Raw genomic sequence first — 14,056 nt, forward strand, 5'->3', positions numbered from 1 at the left:
AGAAGGAGGGGAGAGAAATAGGGAAAAAAGAAGAGAGATAAGGAGAGAGAATAGAGAGAGAGAGAGAGAGAGAGAGGGAGGGGAGAGAGAAGGAGAGGACAAAAGGAGGAGGAGAAAGAGAAAATGAGAGAGAGGTGAGAAGGAAAAAAGAGAGAGGAGAGAGAGAGAGAGAGAGAGAGAGAGAGAGAAAGGGGAGAGGGAGGGAGAGAGAGAGAGAGAGAGAGAGGGGAGAGAGAGAGAGAGAAAGAAAGAGGAAGGAAGGGAGAGAGAGAGAGATAGAGAGAGAGAGAGAAAGAGTATGTAATTTGGTTTTGAAATTAGGTTTTGATTTTAATTTGGTTTTGGTTTTGGTTAACCTGTTAAAAACCGGTTTTTTTAAATTTGGTTTTGGTTAACCAATTTTAAAAAATATGGATATGGTTTTTAAAATGGTTTTATTAAACTGGTTAACCAAAATATGGTTATGGTTTTTTAACCGGTTAACCACATTTTGGTTTTTTTATGCACACCCCTAGTTAGGGACAGCTTGATTTAGCCGCTTAGGCCTGGATTTAATTTCCTTGGGCCCTCCTATCCATTAATGCTCAAAGTCTTGGATCCTTGCTTTAAAATTTTCGCCCCTTTTTTTTTTGCTGCTTTTTCTTGCTTCAAGAATCAAATTCATGATGTTTTTCAGATCATCAATAACATTTCTCTTTGTTCATCATTCTTTCAAGAACCAACAATTTTAACACTCATAAACAACAAGATTCAAAGACATATGCACTGTTCAATCATTCATTCAGAAAACAAAAAGCATTGTCACCACATCAATATAATTAAACTAAATTCAATAATAATTTCGAAAACTATGTACTTCTTGTTCTTTTGAATTAAAACATTTTTTCTTTTAAGAGAAGTGAAGGACTAATGGAATTTATTCATAGCTTTAAGGCATGGTTACATACTAATGATCATGAAGTAGAGACACAAAACATAGATAAACATAATACTAAAAACCGAAAACAGAAAGAAATAAAGGACAAGGAATGAATCCACCTCTTAGTGGCGTCTTCTTCTTGAAGGACCCATGATGTTCTTTAACTCTTCTATGTCCCTTCCTTGCCTTTGTTGCTCCTCCCTCATTACTCTTTGATCTTCTCTTATTTCTTGGAGAATGATGGAGTGCTCTTGATGTTCCACCCTTAATTGTTCCACATTATGGCTCAAATCTTCTAAGGAGGTATTAAGTTGCTCCCAATAGTTGTTGGGAGGAAAGTGCATTCCTTGAGGCATTTGTTGATGATGAACTTCCTCATGTTCTTCTTGAGGGCCGTGAGGAACTTCTCTTGTTTGCTCCATCCTTTTCTTGGTGATGGGCTTGTCTTCTTCAATGGAGACATCTCCTTCTATGATAACTCCAGCTGAGTAACATAGATGGAATATAAGGTGGGGGAAGGCTAGCCGTGCCATGTGTGAAGGCTTGTCAGCTATTTTGTAGAGTTCATTGGAGATGACTTCATGAACCTCTACTTCCTCTCCAATCATGATGCTATGGATCATGATGGCCCGATCCACAGTAACTTCAGATCGGTTGCTTGTAGGGATGATGGATCTTTGGATGAACTCCAACCATCCTCTAGCTACAGGCTTGAGGTCCAGTCTTCTTAGTTGGACTGGCTTGCCTTTGGAATCTATTCTCCATTGGGCGCCTTCCACACATATGTCCATTAGGACTTGGTCCAACCTTTGATTAAAGTTGACCCTTCTTGTGTAGGGGCGTTCATCACCTTGCATCATGGGTAAGTGAAACGCCAACCTCACATTTTCCGGACTGAAATCCAAGTATTTCCCCCTAACCATTGTGAGATAATTCTTTGGGCTTGGGTTCATACCTTGGTCATGGTTCCTAGTGATCCATGCATTGGCATAGAACTCTTGAACCATTAGTATTCCGACTTGTTGCATGGGGTTGGTTATGACTTCCCAACCTCTTCTTTGAATCTCATGTCGGATCTCCGGATACTCATTCTTCTTGAGCTTGAAAGGGACCTCAGGGATCACCTTCTTCTTTGCCACAACATCATAGAAGTGGTCTTGATGGCTCTTGGAGATGAATCTTTCCATCTCCCATGACTCGGAGGTGGAAGCTTTTGCTTTCCCTTTCCCTTTTCTTGAGGAAACTCCGGCCTTAGGTGCCATTGGTAATGGAAAAACAAAAAAAAAGCTTATGCTTTTACCACACCAAACTTAAAATTTGCTCGTCCTCGAGCAAGAAAGAAAAGAATAGTAGAAGAAGAAGAAGAGAATATGGTAGAGAGGGAGAAGAGTTGGTTCGGCTATGTGGGAGAAGAAGGGATTTGTGTTGTGTGAAAATGAAGAAGAATGGAAGGTTATTTATAGGGAGAGGGGAGGGTATAGGTTCGGCCAATTTGGGTGGGAATGGGTGGGAAAGTGAATTTGAATTTTATGGAGGTAGGTGGGGTTTATGGGGAAGAGGAGGTTGATGTGAATGGTGAATGGGGTAATTGGGAAGAGGAATTGAGGTGATTGATGGAGGTTTTTGGGAAGTGTGATATGGGGAAGAGTGAAATGAGATTTGGATTAGGAGAGTGTGATTAGGATTAAAAGGTAAGGTAGGAATATGGTAGGTGGGGATCCTGTGGGGGCCACAGATCCTGAGGTGGGGATCCTGTGGGGTCCACAGATCCTGAGGTGAAAACAAATACCATTCCTTCACCATATAGGCATGTAACATGCCTTCATGCATCATTCTGGCGTTCAAACGCCCATTGGTGCATGTTCTGGGCGTTCAACGCCCATGTTATGCATGTTTCTGGCGTTGAACGCCAGTTTCATGCTTGTTTCTGGCGTTCAGCGCCAGTTTGTCCTCTTCGTGCACCATCCTGGCGTTTAACGCCAGGTTGTTGCTTGTTTTGGGCGTTCAACGCCAGAATGGTGCTCTGTTCTGGCGTTGAACGCCAGACAGATGCATCTTACTGGCGTTGAACGCCAGTCTGCGCTACCTCCAGGGTGAAAAATTTTTTTCTTCTGTTTTTGACTCTGTTTTTAATTTTTTTTATTTTTTTCGTGACTCCTCATGATCATGTACCTAATTAAACACAAAAATAACAAAGAAACAAAATAAAATAAAATTGGATAAATAAAATTGGGTTGCCTCCCAATAAGCGCTTCTTTAATGTCAATAGCTTGACAGTGGCTCTCATGGAGCCACAAGGTACTCAGGTCAATTTAAGTGTGGTCCCAACACCAAACTTAGAGTTTGGATATGGGGTATGAACACCAAACTTAGAGTTTGGTTGTGGCCTCACAACACCAAACTTAGAGTTTGACTGTGTGGGCTCTTCTTGACTCTGAACTGAGAGAAGCTCTTCATGCTTACTCTCTTCTGTCACAGAGGGATGGCCATGTGCATGAAACACAAGGTAGTCCCCATTCAATTGAAGGACTAACTCACCTCTGTTGACATCTATCACAGCTCCTGCTGTGGCCAGGAAAGGTCTTCCTAGGATGATGCATTCATCATCTTCCTTCCTAGTGTCTAGGATTATGAAATCAGCAGGGATGTAAAGGCCTTCAACCTTTACTAGCACGTCCTCTACCAATCCATAAGCTTGTCTCAATGACTTGTCTGCCAGTTGTAATGAGAACAAGGCAGGTTGTACCTCAATGATCCCCAGCTTCTCCATTACAGAGAGTGGCATAAGGTTTATCCCTGACCCCAGGTCACACAGAGCTTTTTCAAAGATCATGGTGCCTATGGTACAAGGTATTAAGAACTTGCCAGGATCTTGCTTCTTTTGAGGTAGAGTTCTCTGAATCCAAGTATCTAGTTCACTAATGAGCAAGGGAGGTTCACTTTCCCAAATCTCATTACCAAACAATTTGGCATTCAGCTTCATGATAGCTCCTAAATATTGAGCAACTTGTTCTCCAGTTACATCTTCATTCTCTTCAGAGGATGAATATTCTTCAGAGCTCATGAATGGCAGAAGGAGATTTAATGGGATCTCTATGGTCTCTGTATGAGCCTCAGATTCCTTTTGATCCTTAATAGGAAACTCCTTCTTGTTTGAGGGACGTCCCAGGAGGTCTTCCTCACTGGGATTTTCGTCCTCCTCTTCCCTTGTGCATTCGGCCATATTGACTATGTCAATGGCCTTGCACTCTCCTTTTGGGTTCTCTTCTGTATTGCTTGGGAGAATACTGGGAGGAGTTTCAATGACTTTCTTGCTCAGCTGGCCCACTTGTGCCTCCAGATTTCTAATGGAGGATCTTGTTTCATTCATGAAACTGAAAGTGGCCTTTGACAGATCAGAGACTATATTGGCTAAATTAGAAGTGTTTTGTTCAGAATTCTCTGTCTGTTGCTGAGAAGATGATGGATATGGCTTGCTATTATTCAGCCTGTTGCTATTCTTCTGTTTTTGACTCTGTTTTTAATTTTTTTTATTTTTTTCGTGACTCCTCATGATCATGTACCTAATTAAACACAAAAATAACAAAGAAACAAAATAAAATAAAATTGGATAAATAAAATTGGGTTGCCTCCCAATAAGCGCTTCTTTAATGTCAATAGCTTGACAGTGGCTCTCATGGAGCCACAAGGTACTCAGGTCAATTTAAGTGTGGTCCCAACACCAAACTTAGAGTTTGGATATGGGGTATGAACACCAAACTTAGAGTTTGGTTGTGGCCTCACAACACCAAACTTAGAGTTTGACTGTGTGGGCTCTTCTTGACTCTGAACTGAGAGAAGCTCTTCATGCTTACTCTCTTCTGTCACAGAGGGATGGCCATGTGCATGAAACACAAGGTAGTCCCCATTCAATTGAAGGACTAACTCACCTCTGTTGACATCTATCACAGCTCCTGCTGTGGCCAGGAAAGGTCTTCCTAGGATGATGCATTCATCATCTTCCTTCCTAGTGTCTAGGATTATGAAATCAGCAGGGATGTAAAGGCCTTCAACCTTTACTAGCACGTCCTCTACCAATCCATAAGCTTGTCTCAATGACTTGTCTGCCAGTTGTAATGAGAACAAGGCAGGTTGTACCTCAATGATCCCCAGCTTCTCCATTACAGAGAGTGGCATAAGGTTTATCCCTGACCCCAGGTCACACAGAGCTTTTTCAAAGATCATGGTGCCTATGGTACAAGGTATTAAGAACTTGCCAGGATCTTGCTTCTTTTGAGGTAGAGTTCTCTGAATCCAAGTATCTAGTTCACTAATGAGCAAGGGAGGTTCACTTTCCCAAATCTCATTACCAAACAATTTGGCATTCAGCTTCATGATAGCTCCTAAATATTGAGCAACTTGTTCTCCAGTTACATCTTCATTCTCTTCAGAGGATGAATATTCTTCAGAGCTCATGAATGGCAGAAGGAGATTTAATGGGATCTCTATGGTCTCTGTATGAGCCTCAGATTCCTTTTGATCCTTAATAGGAAACTCCTTCTTGTTTGAGGGACGTCCCAGGAGGTCTTCCTCACTGGGATTTTCGTCCTCCTCTTCCCTTGTGCATTCGGCCATATTGACTATGTCAATGGCCTTGCACTCTCCTTTTGGGTTCTCTTCTGTATTGCTTGGGAGAATACTGGGAGGAGTTTCAATGACTTTCTTGCTCAGCTGGCCCACTTGTGCCTCCAGATTTCTAATGGAGGATCTTGTTTCATTCATGAAACTGAAAGTGGCCTTTGACAGATCAGAGACTATATTGGCTAAATTAGAAGTGTTTTGTTCAGAATTCTCTGTCTGTTGCTGAGAAGATGATGGATATGGCTTGCTATTATTCAGCCTGTTGCGTCCACCATTGTTAAAACCTTGTTGAGGTTTTTGTTGATCCTTCCATGAGAAATTTGGATGATTTCTCCATGATGAGTTATAGGTGTTTCCATAAGGTTCACCTAAGTAATTAACCTCTGCCATGGCAGGGTTTTCAGGATCATAAGCTTCTTCAGAAGCTGCTTCTCTAGTACTGTTGGATGCATGTTGCAATCCATTCAGATTTTGAGAGATTATGTTGACCTGTTGAGTCAACATTTTGTTCTGAGCCAGTATGGCATTCAGAGCATCAATTTCAAGAACTCCTTTCTTCTGAGGTACCCCATTATTCACGGAATTCCTCTCAGAAGTATACATGAACTGGTTGTTTGCAACCATGTCAATGAGTTCTTGAGCCTCTTCAGGCGTTTTCTTCAGGTGAATAGATCCACCTGCAGAATGGTCCAATGACATTTTCGAAAATTCAGAGAGACCATAATAGAAAATATCTAATATGGTCCATTCTGAAAACATGTCAGATGGACATCTTTTGGTCAGCTGCTTGTATCTTTCCCAAGCTTCATAGAGGGATTCACCATCTTTTTGTTTGAAGGTTTGAACATCCACTCTCAGCTTGCTCAGCTTTTGAGGAGGACAGAATTTATCCAAGAAGGCAGTGACCAGCTTATCCCATGAGTCCAGGCTATCCTTGGGTTGTGAATCCAACCATACTTTAGCTTTGTCTCTTACAGCAAAAGGGAAAAGCATGAGTCTGTAGACTTCAGGATCAACTCCATTCGTCTTCACAGTCTCACAGATCTGCAAGAACTCAGTTAAAAACTGATAAGGATCTTCAGATGGAAGTCCATAAAACTTGCAGTTTTGTTGCAATAGAGCAACTAGTTGAGGCTTAAGCTCAAAGTTATTGGCTCCAATGGCAGGAATGGAGATGCTTCTTCCATCAAACTTGGATGTTGGCTTTGTGAAATCACCAAGCATTCTTCTTGCATTATTATTATTATTTCCGTCTGCCATCTCTTTCTCTTGTTCGAAAATTTCTAGAAGGGTTCTTCTGGATTGTTGTAATTTGGCTTCTCTTAATTTTCTCTTCAGAGTCCTTTCAGGTTCTGGATCAATTTCAACAAGAGTGCCTTTATCCTTGTTCCTGCTCATATGAAAGAGAAGAAAACAAGAAAAGAAGAGGAATACTCTATGTCACAGTATAGAGATTCCTTTATGTTAGTAGAAAAAGAAAGGGGTAGAAGAATGAAGAGGGGGATTCGGATTCTTGGATGAAGAGAGGTGAAGAGAAGTGTTAGTAATTAAATAATTAAATAGAAGAAGAAGAGAGAGAGGAGAAAAGAATTTCGAAAATAATTTTAAAAAGGGGTTAGTGAAAATTAGAGATAAATTGTAATTAAAATTAAAACATGAAACAATTAATTAATTAAAAAGAATTTTTGAAAAAGGGATGAGATATTTTCGAAAATAGAAGAGGGAAAAGTAGTTAGGTGGTTTTGAAAAAGATAAGAAACAAACAAAAAGTTAGTTAGTTGATTGAAAAAGATTTGAAATCAAATTTGAAAAAGATATGAAGATAAGAGGTTAGATAAGATATTTTGAAATTCAAATTTTGAAAAAGATAAAATTTTGAAAAAGATAAGATAAAAAGATTTAATTTAAAAATTTTGAAATTACTTACTTCACTAACAAGAAACTACAAGATAAGATTCTAGAACTTAAAGATTGAACCTTTCTTAACAAGAAAGTAACAAACTTCAAATTTTTGAACCAATCACATTAATTATTAGTGAATTTTTTAAAATTACATATAAAGGTAAGAAAAAGATTTTGAAAAAATAATTTTTAAAATTTTCGAAAAAAAGAAAAAAAAGATATGATTTTTGAAAAAGATTTTGAAAAGATAAGAATTTTTTTAAAATTGAAATTTTGACTTGACTTGTAAGAAACAACTAATTTTAAAAATTTTTGACCAAGTCAACCCAAAATTTCGAAATTTGGAGGGAAATAAGGAAAAGATATTTTTTTTTATTTTTGAATTTTTAATCATGAGAGAGAAAAACAACAAAAATACTTTATGCATGAAAATTTTAGATCAAAACCATGAATGCATGCAAGAATGCTATGAATGTCAAGATGAACACCAAGAACACTTTGAAGATCATGATGAACATCAAGAACATATTTTTGAAAAATTTTTGATGCAAAGAAAACATGCAAGACACCAAACTTAGAAATTTTTAATGCATGGAAAATATGAATGCAAAAATGCACATGAAAAACAAGAAAAGACACAAACAAGAAATCATCAAGATCAAAAAAGAAGACTTATCAAGAACAACTTGAAGATCATGAAGAACACTATGAATGCATGGGATTTTCGAAAAATGCAAGAAAAATTTTTTTTTTAAAAACATGCAATTGACACCAAACTTAAAAATTGACTCAAGACTCAAACAAGAAACATGAAATATTTTTGATTTTTATGATTTTATTAATTTTTTTTTGTATTTTTATTAAATTTTTTTTTTTCGAAAATAATGTTAGGAAAAACGAAAAATAAAAGAAAAATTTTGAAAAAGATTTTTGAAAAGAAAATTACCTAATCTGAGCAACAAGATGAACCGTCAGTTGTCCATACTCGAACAATCCCCGGCAACGGCGCCAAAAACTTGGTGGACGAAATTGTGATCACATGTTCTTTATACTTTGATGAGTTTACTCTTAGGGCACTGTTTATTTTCACAACTCCGTTCAACTAACCAGCAAGTGTACTGGGTCGTCCAAGTAATAACCTTACGTGAGTAAGGGTCGAATCCACAGAGATTGTTGGTATGAAGCAAGCTATGGTCACCTTGTAAATCTCAGTTAGACAGATTAAAGGGTAATTGTGATTATTGGAATAAAATAAATAATAAATAATAAAGAGGATAGAAATACTTATGTAGATTCATTGGTGAGAATTTCAGATAAGTGTATGGAGGTGCTGTATGACTCACGGACGTCTGCCTTCCCACTGCTTCTACTCAATCCTTCTTACTCCTTTCCATGGCAAGCTGTGTATAGAGGTTCACCATCAGCTGTGGCTACTTTCAATCCTCTCGGGAAAATATCCTATGCGGCTGTCACTCGCACAGCTAATCATCTGGAGGCATCACCCATGGTTGATGGCTACATCCCATCCTCGCAGTGAAAACTAATGCTCACGCACTCTGTCACAGTACGGCTAATCACTAGTTGGTTCCCGCGCCTACTGGAATAGAATCCCTTGATTCTTTTGCGTCTGTCACTAACGCCCAGCACTTGCAAGTTTGAAGCACGTCACAGTCATTCATTACCGGAATCCTACTCGGAATACCACAGACAAGGTTAGACTTTCCGGATTCCCAGGATCCTACTCGGAACACCACAGACAAGGTTGGACTTTCCGGATCCTCATAAATGCCGCCATCTATCTAGCTTATACCACGAAGATTCTGTTGGGGAATCTAAGAGATACACATTCAAGCTCTGTTGCATGTAGAACGGAAGTGGTTGTCAATCACGCGCGTTCATAAGTGGGAATGATAATGAGGGTTATTTACTCATCACATTCATCATGTTCTTGGATACGAATGAATATCTTGGAATAAGAATAAGATAGAGACCGAATAAAAGATAATAGAACTGCATTGATACTTGAGGTACAGCAGAGCTCCACACCCTTAATCTATGGTGTGCAGAAACTCCACCGTTGAAAATACATAAGTGAAAGAGGTTCAGGCATGGCCGAATGGCCAGCCCTCTCCATGATCAAGTGACCGAATGAAAAAGACTTAAAGTGGTCAAAAGATGTCTAATACAATAGATAAATGTCCTATATATACTAGACTAGCTACTAGGGTTTACATGAGTAAGTAATTGATGCATAAATCCACTTCCGGGGCCCACTTGGTGTATGCTTGGGCTGAGCTTGGTCAATCCACGAGCTGAGGCTTCTCTTGGAGTTGAACTTTGAGTTATGACGTGTTTTGGGCGTTCAACTCCGGATCATGACGTTTTTCTGGCGTTTAACTCCAGACAGCAGCATGTACTTGGCGTTCAACGCCAAGTTACGTCGTCAATTTCCGAATAAAGTATGGACTATTATATATTGCTGGAAAGCCCTGGATGTCTACTTTCCAACGCCGTTGAGAGAGCGCCATTTAGAGTTCTGTAGCTCCAGAAAATCCATTTCGAGTGCAGGGAGGTCAGAATCCAACAGCATCAGCAGTCCTTTTGTCAGCCTTTTTCATAGTTTTGCTCAAATCCCTCAATTTCAGTCAGAATTCACCTGAAATCACAGAAAAACACACAAACTCATAGTAAAGTCCAGAAATGTGAATTTAACATAAAAACTAAGGAAAACATCCCTAAAAGTAGCTTAAACTTATTAAAAACTTCCTAAAAACAATGCCAAAAAGCGTATAAATTATCCGCTCATCAGCCACCAAAAGTAATTCTAAAATTTCAATGTTATTTACTTTTAGTGGCTATTACTATTGCCGCCAAAACTCATTTTACCGGCAATTTATATGGCCACTAAAATCTTAAAACTTTTATAATTATACTCACTCTTTTAGAAATAACAACCTATCCTTTTTCTAAAATTTCAAACCAACAATTATTATTATTGTACATAATATAAATATACTAAAATTAATTAGTACAAAACGAAATATTTCATTAAATTCAAAATATTTATACACAATTTTCTTTTGAAAAATAATAAAGTATAATAAAACTTTAAACAACACAAATACTACAAGGAAAAAAAGAATTTAAGAGTAAATCTACATTATATACACAAATTGCTGAGGCGTGTAGGAATTAGGAGTCTTAGCCATAATCTCTTCAGCCTTCTGAAGGGCTTCTTTTCATTCCCTTTGCAGGGTCTGTTAGAACCAACTCAGCCCCAAAAGCCAGCAGAGTGATTCCTCTTTCGAGATTCATCGAAGCAGGCAATATAATTTTGTGCTTGTAACCCTTGGCTGCGGCCATGAAAGCTAATCCGATGCTAGTATTTTCACTTGTTGGTTCAATCAGAACACTCTTCAGCAAAATATGAGAAGAGCCATATGCAGATAAGAAACAAATCAGAACCATACATCTAAATAGTTCTATAAAGAATGTTTGGATATTATATTGCACTAAACCAATTTTCAAATAATGCCAATTTTATGTATTAAGAGTTTTATTTTATACATTAGAGTTTCAATGCTTGTTTTCGGTTGTTTCTAGTAACTATTAGAAGAACAAACAAGCATAAGTTCTACGTTTAAGTAATCAAAATGTGGATTTAAAGTATATCCATATAACAAGGAAAAAGAATAAAAGAAGAAATAAGTGTCATAACTAGGCAACAACATAGCTTTATAAATTAATCACAGTAAATTAATTTTGCTCATGAAGTGGTGAAAATTGCTACGTTCTATCTTACCCCAATCAATAAGCACAACTTTTGAATGATAATGGAAGAGGAAGTAAATGAAGTGTAGAAGAAAACAAGGAATAAATAATCTAAACTCAGTCCTTCCATAGAAGACAAACCTGAAATATATAGGATATGGATATTCCAAAATGGAGAATCTAAGAAGGTTAAATTCGAGATGAGAACCTCCATTAAATTCCACCAACTGCAACATATCACTGGAACACTTACAGCATTAGAAAACTAGCTAGCATGTACTTTATTATAATAACATCAGTAAAATCCGGTCCATACCATAATAGAACTTGACACATATCTCAAATGCAACAGGTCCTCCAGGAATGTCATGGATGTAAACTTCATCATTGTTCTCCTCATTGGTGCCACTAACCAACTTCTGCAAGCATGTGCTTTTGGACAGAAGAGGAAACTACAAATATTGATAGGATAATTATCAAGATCAGAACCTCCATCACTCTATTTTTTTTTATAAAATACACTCAATTTTTCTTTAGTCCGACCATCTTTATTGTGTATTTTAATTTGAAAACACTAGCACTATATCTTCAAATCTATAAAAGCACATAAATAGTTTTCTGTGAAAAAGTTAAGTTATATTGAAATGAAACAAGAAGGATAAACCAAAACTTTTAAAAGATATTAGAATGGAGAAAATTAAATAAAGTACCCTTCTCCAAGGCATATGTATGAATAGTGATATGTACTCTCAGCAGAAGGGCAGCAACTTGCAAGTTCTGCATATAACAAAATGATGAAAGAGCAGCTGCTATTCCCACCAACAGAAATGAAAGAGCAGCGAGATCATAAGCTCTGGCCGCTTTCTCTTCCTTATCATAGCCACCTACATTATTTGAGAAAAATCATTCAACTTAGACAAGAATCTGAATCTCAATATGACAAAATAAATACACGGGAGGGTGGGGGAATATACTTCACACTTGAGCACAGTAAAGTAAATCAAAGTGTATCATGTGGTCAAAGTATATTAAAAAAAAGGTAACTCACCCAAATAAATTGAGAAATGAACGCATAATGAGGAACAGGAATCCATGGTCAGTAATTATTCGCCACACAAAAGAAACAAACAAAACCAAAACACGGTCAGAATCTTTGCCACAACACTAGCATGTACTATATAGCAACAATAATGATCATCATCAAACTAGTCAAATATATTAGTCCGGCCACTCATTTTGTTATTTTCTTATTCTTGTTAAATATGTTAAATTATTTAACATTTGTTAATTCTCACATTTTTTAATTTTTTGTACGTTGGGTTTTGAAGCTTAACGCCACATTCTGGTGACACCGTGAACCCCGCGCATGTTAGACACAGTCCCCTCCCCTCTCTTTTTTGTTATTAATAATAAATAAAACTTGAAACTTGGTCATATATAACGATAATAGTACGATGATGAATTTAATGATGAACTAAGCTTAATAATGTTAATGTTATAATAATATTTATAATGTTATTACCTTGTCCTCCTTTCCTACTTTTTCCTTCCCTTCTGCAGCTGCTTCCTCTCTTGTAATCGGTCCAACAGGAACATACACTCCAGCACCAATTGCTGAACCAACACCTAATATATGATCATTATCCAAACAAATCAATCAATTAAAGAATGAAAATAATAATAAAGAATTAATTAATGAATTGATTACCAATTGCAATTAGATGAGGAACAGTTAACTCCTTGGCAAGGAGACCCTTGGTTTCGACTTCTACAGAATCAACTTGCTTTCTTCTGGTAAAAAATTTGAAGGACCCCATGAACTCTCTTGGGATTGTGAACAAACCCAAATACCCATCAAAAGTTAATAACACATAAAAAGAGTACAAACTTTGCTCAGCCCACAATAACCACCCTACCCACAATAGCCATGAATGAAATTCCAGAAAGAATCTTTCTTTACAAACAAAAATTTCTCTTATTTAAGATGAAATGACTTTTTTGGGGGGATCAACAGAGAAAAGATCTTGAGAACTTCAGGCTAGAAACAACAAAGAGAATAAAGACAATTTTTCACTGGTTTAATTTGAGCAAATAAAAGTCAAATTAGAGGGTGTACATTAGAATAATGGAATATAACTAAAAATTAAACCACAAGAAATAGATGCTGTATAAACAAAGCTATCTACCTTCCAACAATACCATCACATAATAAACCATAAGCAGATTCATTCTACCTATTAGCTCTACTCGATGATTTTGTCTGATAAACCATCACATTCTTGAACTAACAATGACAATATTCCAAATTTCAATGAAAAATCTAGCATGGAAAAGAAGGAGTATTAATTTAGTTACCTCCATTACTCCATAACAGTTGTATTATACAGAGGCAGACTCACCAGAAACTGGTGTTGTTTCTGAACCACGGAAATTACAGCCGCTGCACACACGACACACACAAAAGAAAGATGCAAAAATCACAAAGTATTCAAAAATCTCATAATCAGAGAAATTGAAGATGAAAACCTAAATCAAGAACAATCAAGAGCGGTTAAAGTATTCAAATTAAATTCATTTCAACAGGATGGAGTTAAACCCCAAAATGGTCCCCGAGATTGGCGTTTTGCACTGAAATCGTCCCTGAGATTCCAATTGCACCAATTACGTCCCTGAGATTGCAAAAAATGCACCATAATAGTCCCTGACCCATTTTCCATTAACGACGTGATGACATGGCATGATGACGTGGACTGTAAGTGACACGTGTCACTTCATGATTTGGCCACGTGTAATGGTAGGATGATGTGGTGACCAGTGACACGTGGCATGCTGACATGGATAGTT

At 37.5% G+C, this 14,056-nt stretch overlaps 1 protein-coding gene across 5 annotated transcripts; it reads right to left on the reverse strand.

The window, feature by feature from the left end:
- Positions 1 to 10,563: 10,563 nt before the first annotated feature.
- LOC130936601 (cationic amino acid transporter 2, vacuolar-like) lies at positions 10,564 to 13,761 on the reverse strand. Of its 5 annotated transcripts, none has more exons than XR_009068138.1 (7): positions 13,568 to 13,761; positions 12,921 to 13,003; positions 12,735 to 12,838; positions 11,923 to 12,082; positions 11,529 to 11,664; positions 11,354 to 11,452; positions 10,564 to 10,855 (listed from the first exon to the last, which is right to left on the reverse strand). XR_009068138.1 is itself a non-coding variant. In XM_057866693.1 (4 exons), the coding sequence occupies exons 1-4, from the start codon at positions 13,027 to 13,029 to the stop codon at positions 11,621 to 11,623; spliced, it is 417 nt and encodes a 138-aa protein (XP_057722676.1). In that variant the 5' UTR covers positions 13,030 to 13,517; the 3' UTR covers positions 11,463 to 11,620. The 5 variants fall into 5 exon arrangements, 1 of the variants encoding a protein (XP_057722676.1); XR_009068136.1 differs by having other exon boundaries at positions 12,921 to 13,036; positions 13,568 to 13,730; XR_009068137.1 differs by lacking the exon at positions 13,568 to 13,761 and having other exon boundaries at positions 12,735 to 12,826; positions 12,921 to 13,517.
- Between the last annotated feature and the right edge of the window lie 295 nt (positions 13,762 to 14,056).

The sequence above is a fragment of the Arachis stenosperma genome, chromosome 6, assembly GCF_014773155.1.
Source record: "Arachis stenosperma cultivar V10309 chromosome 6, arast.V10309.gnm1.PFL2, whole genome shotgun sequence".
Lineage (NCBI taxonomy): Eukaryota > Viridiplantae > Streptophyta > Magnoliopsida > Fabales > Fabaceae > Arachis > Arachis stenosperma.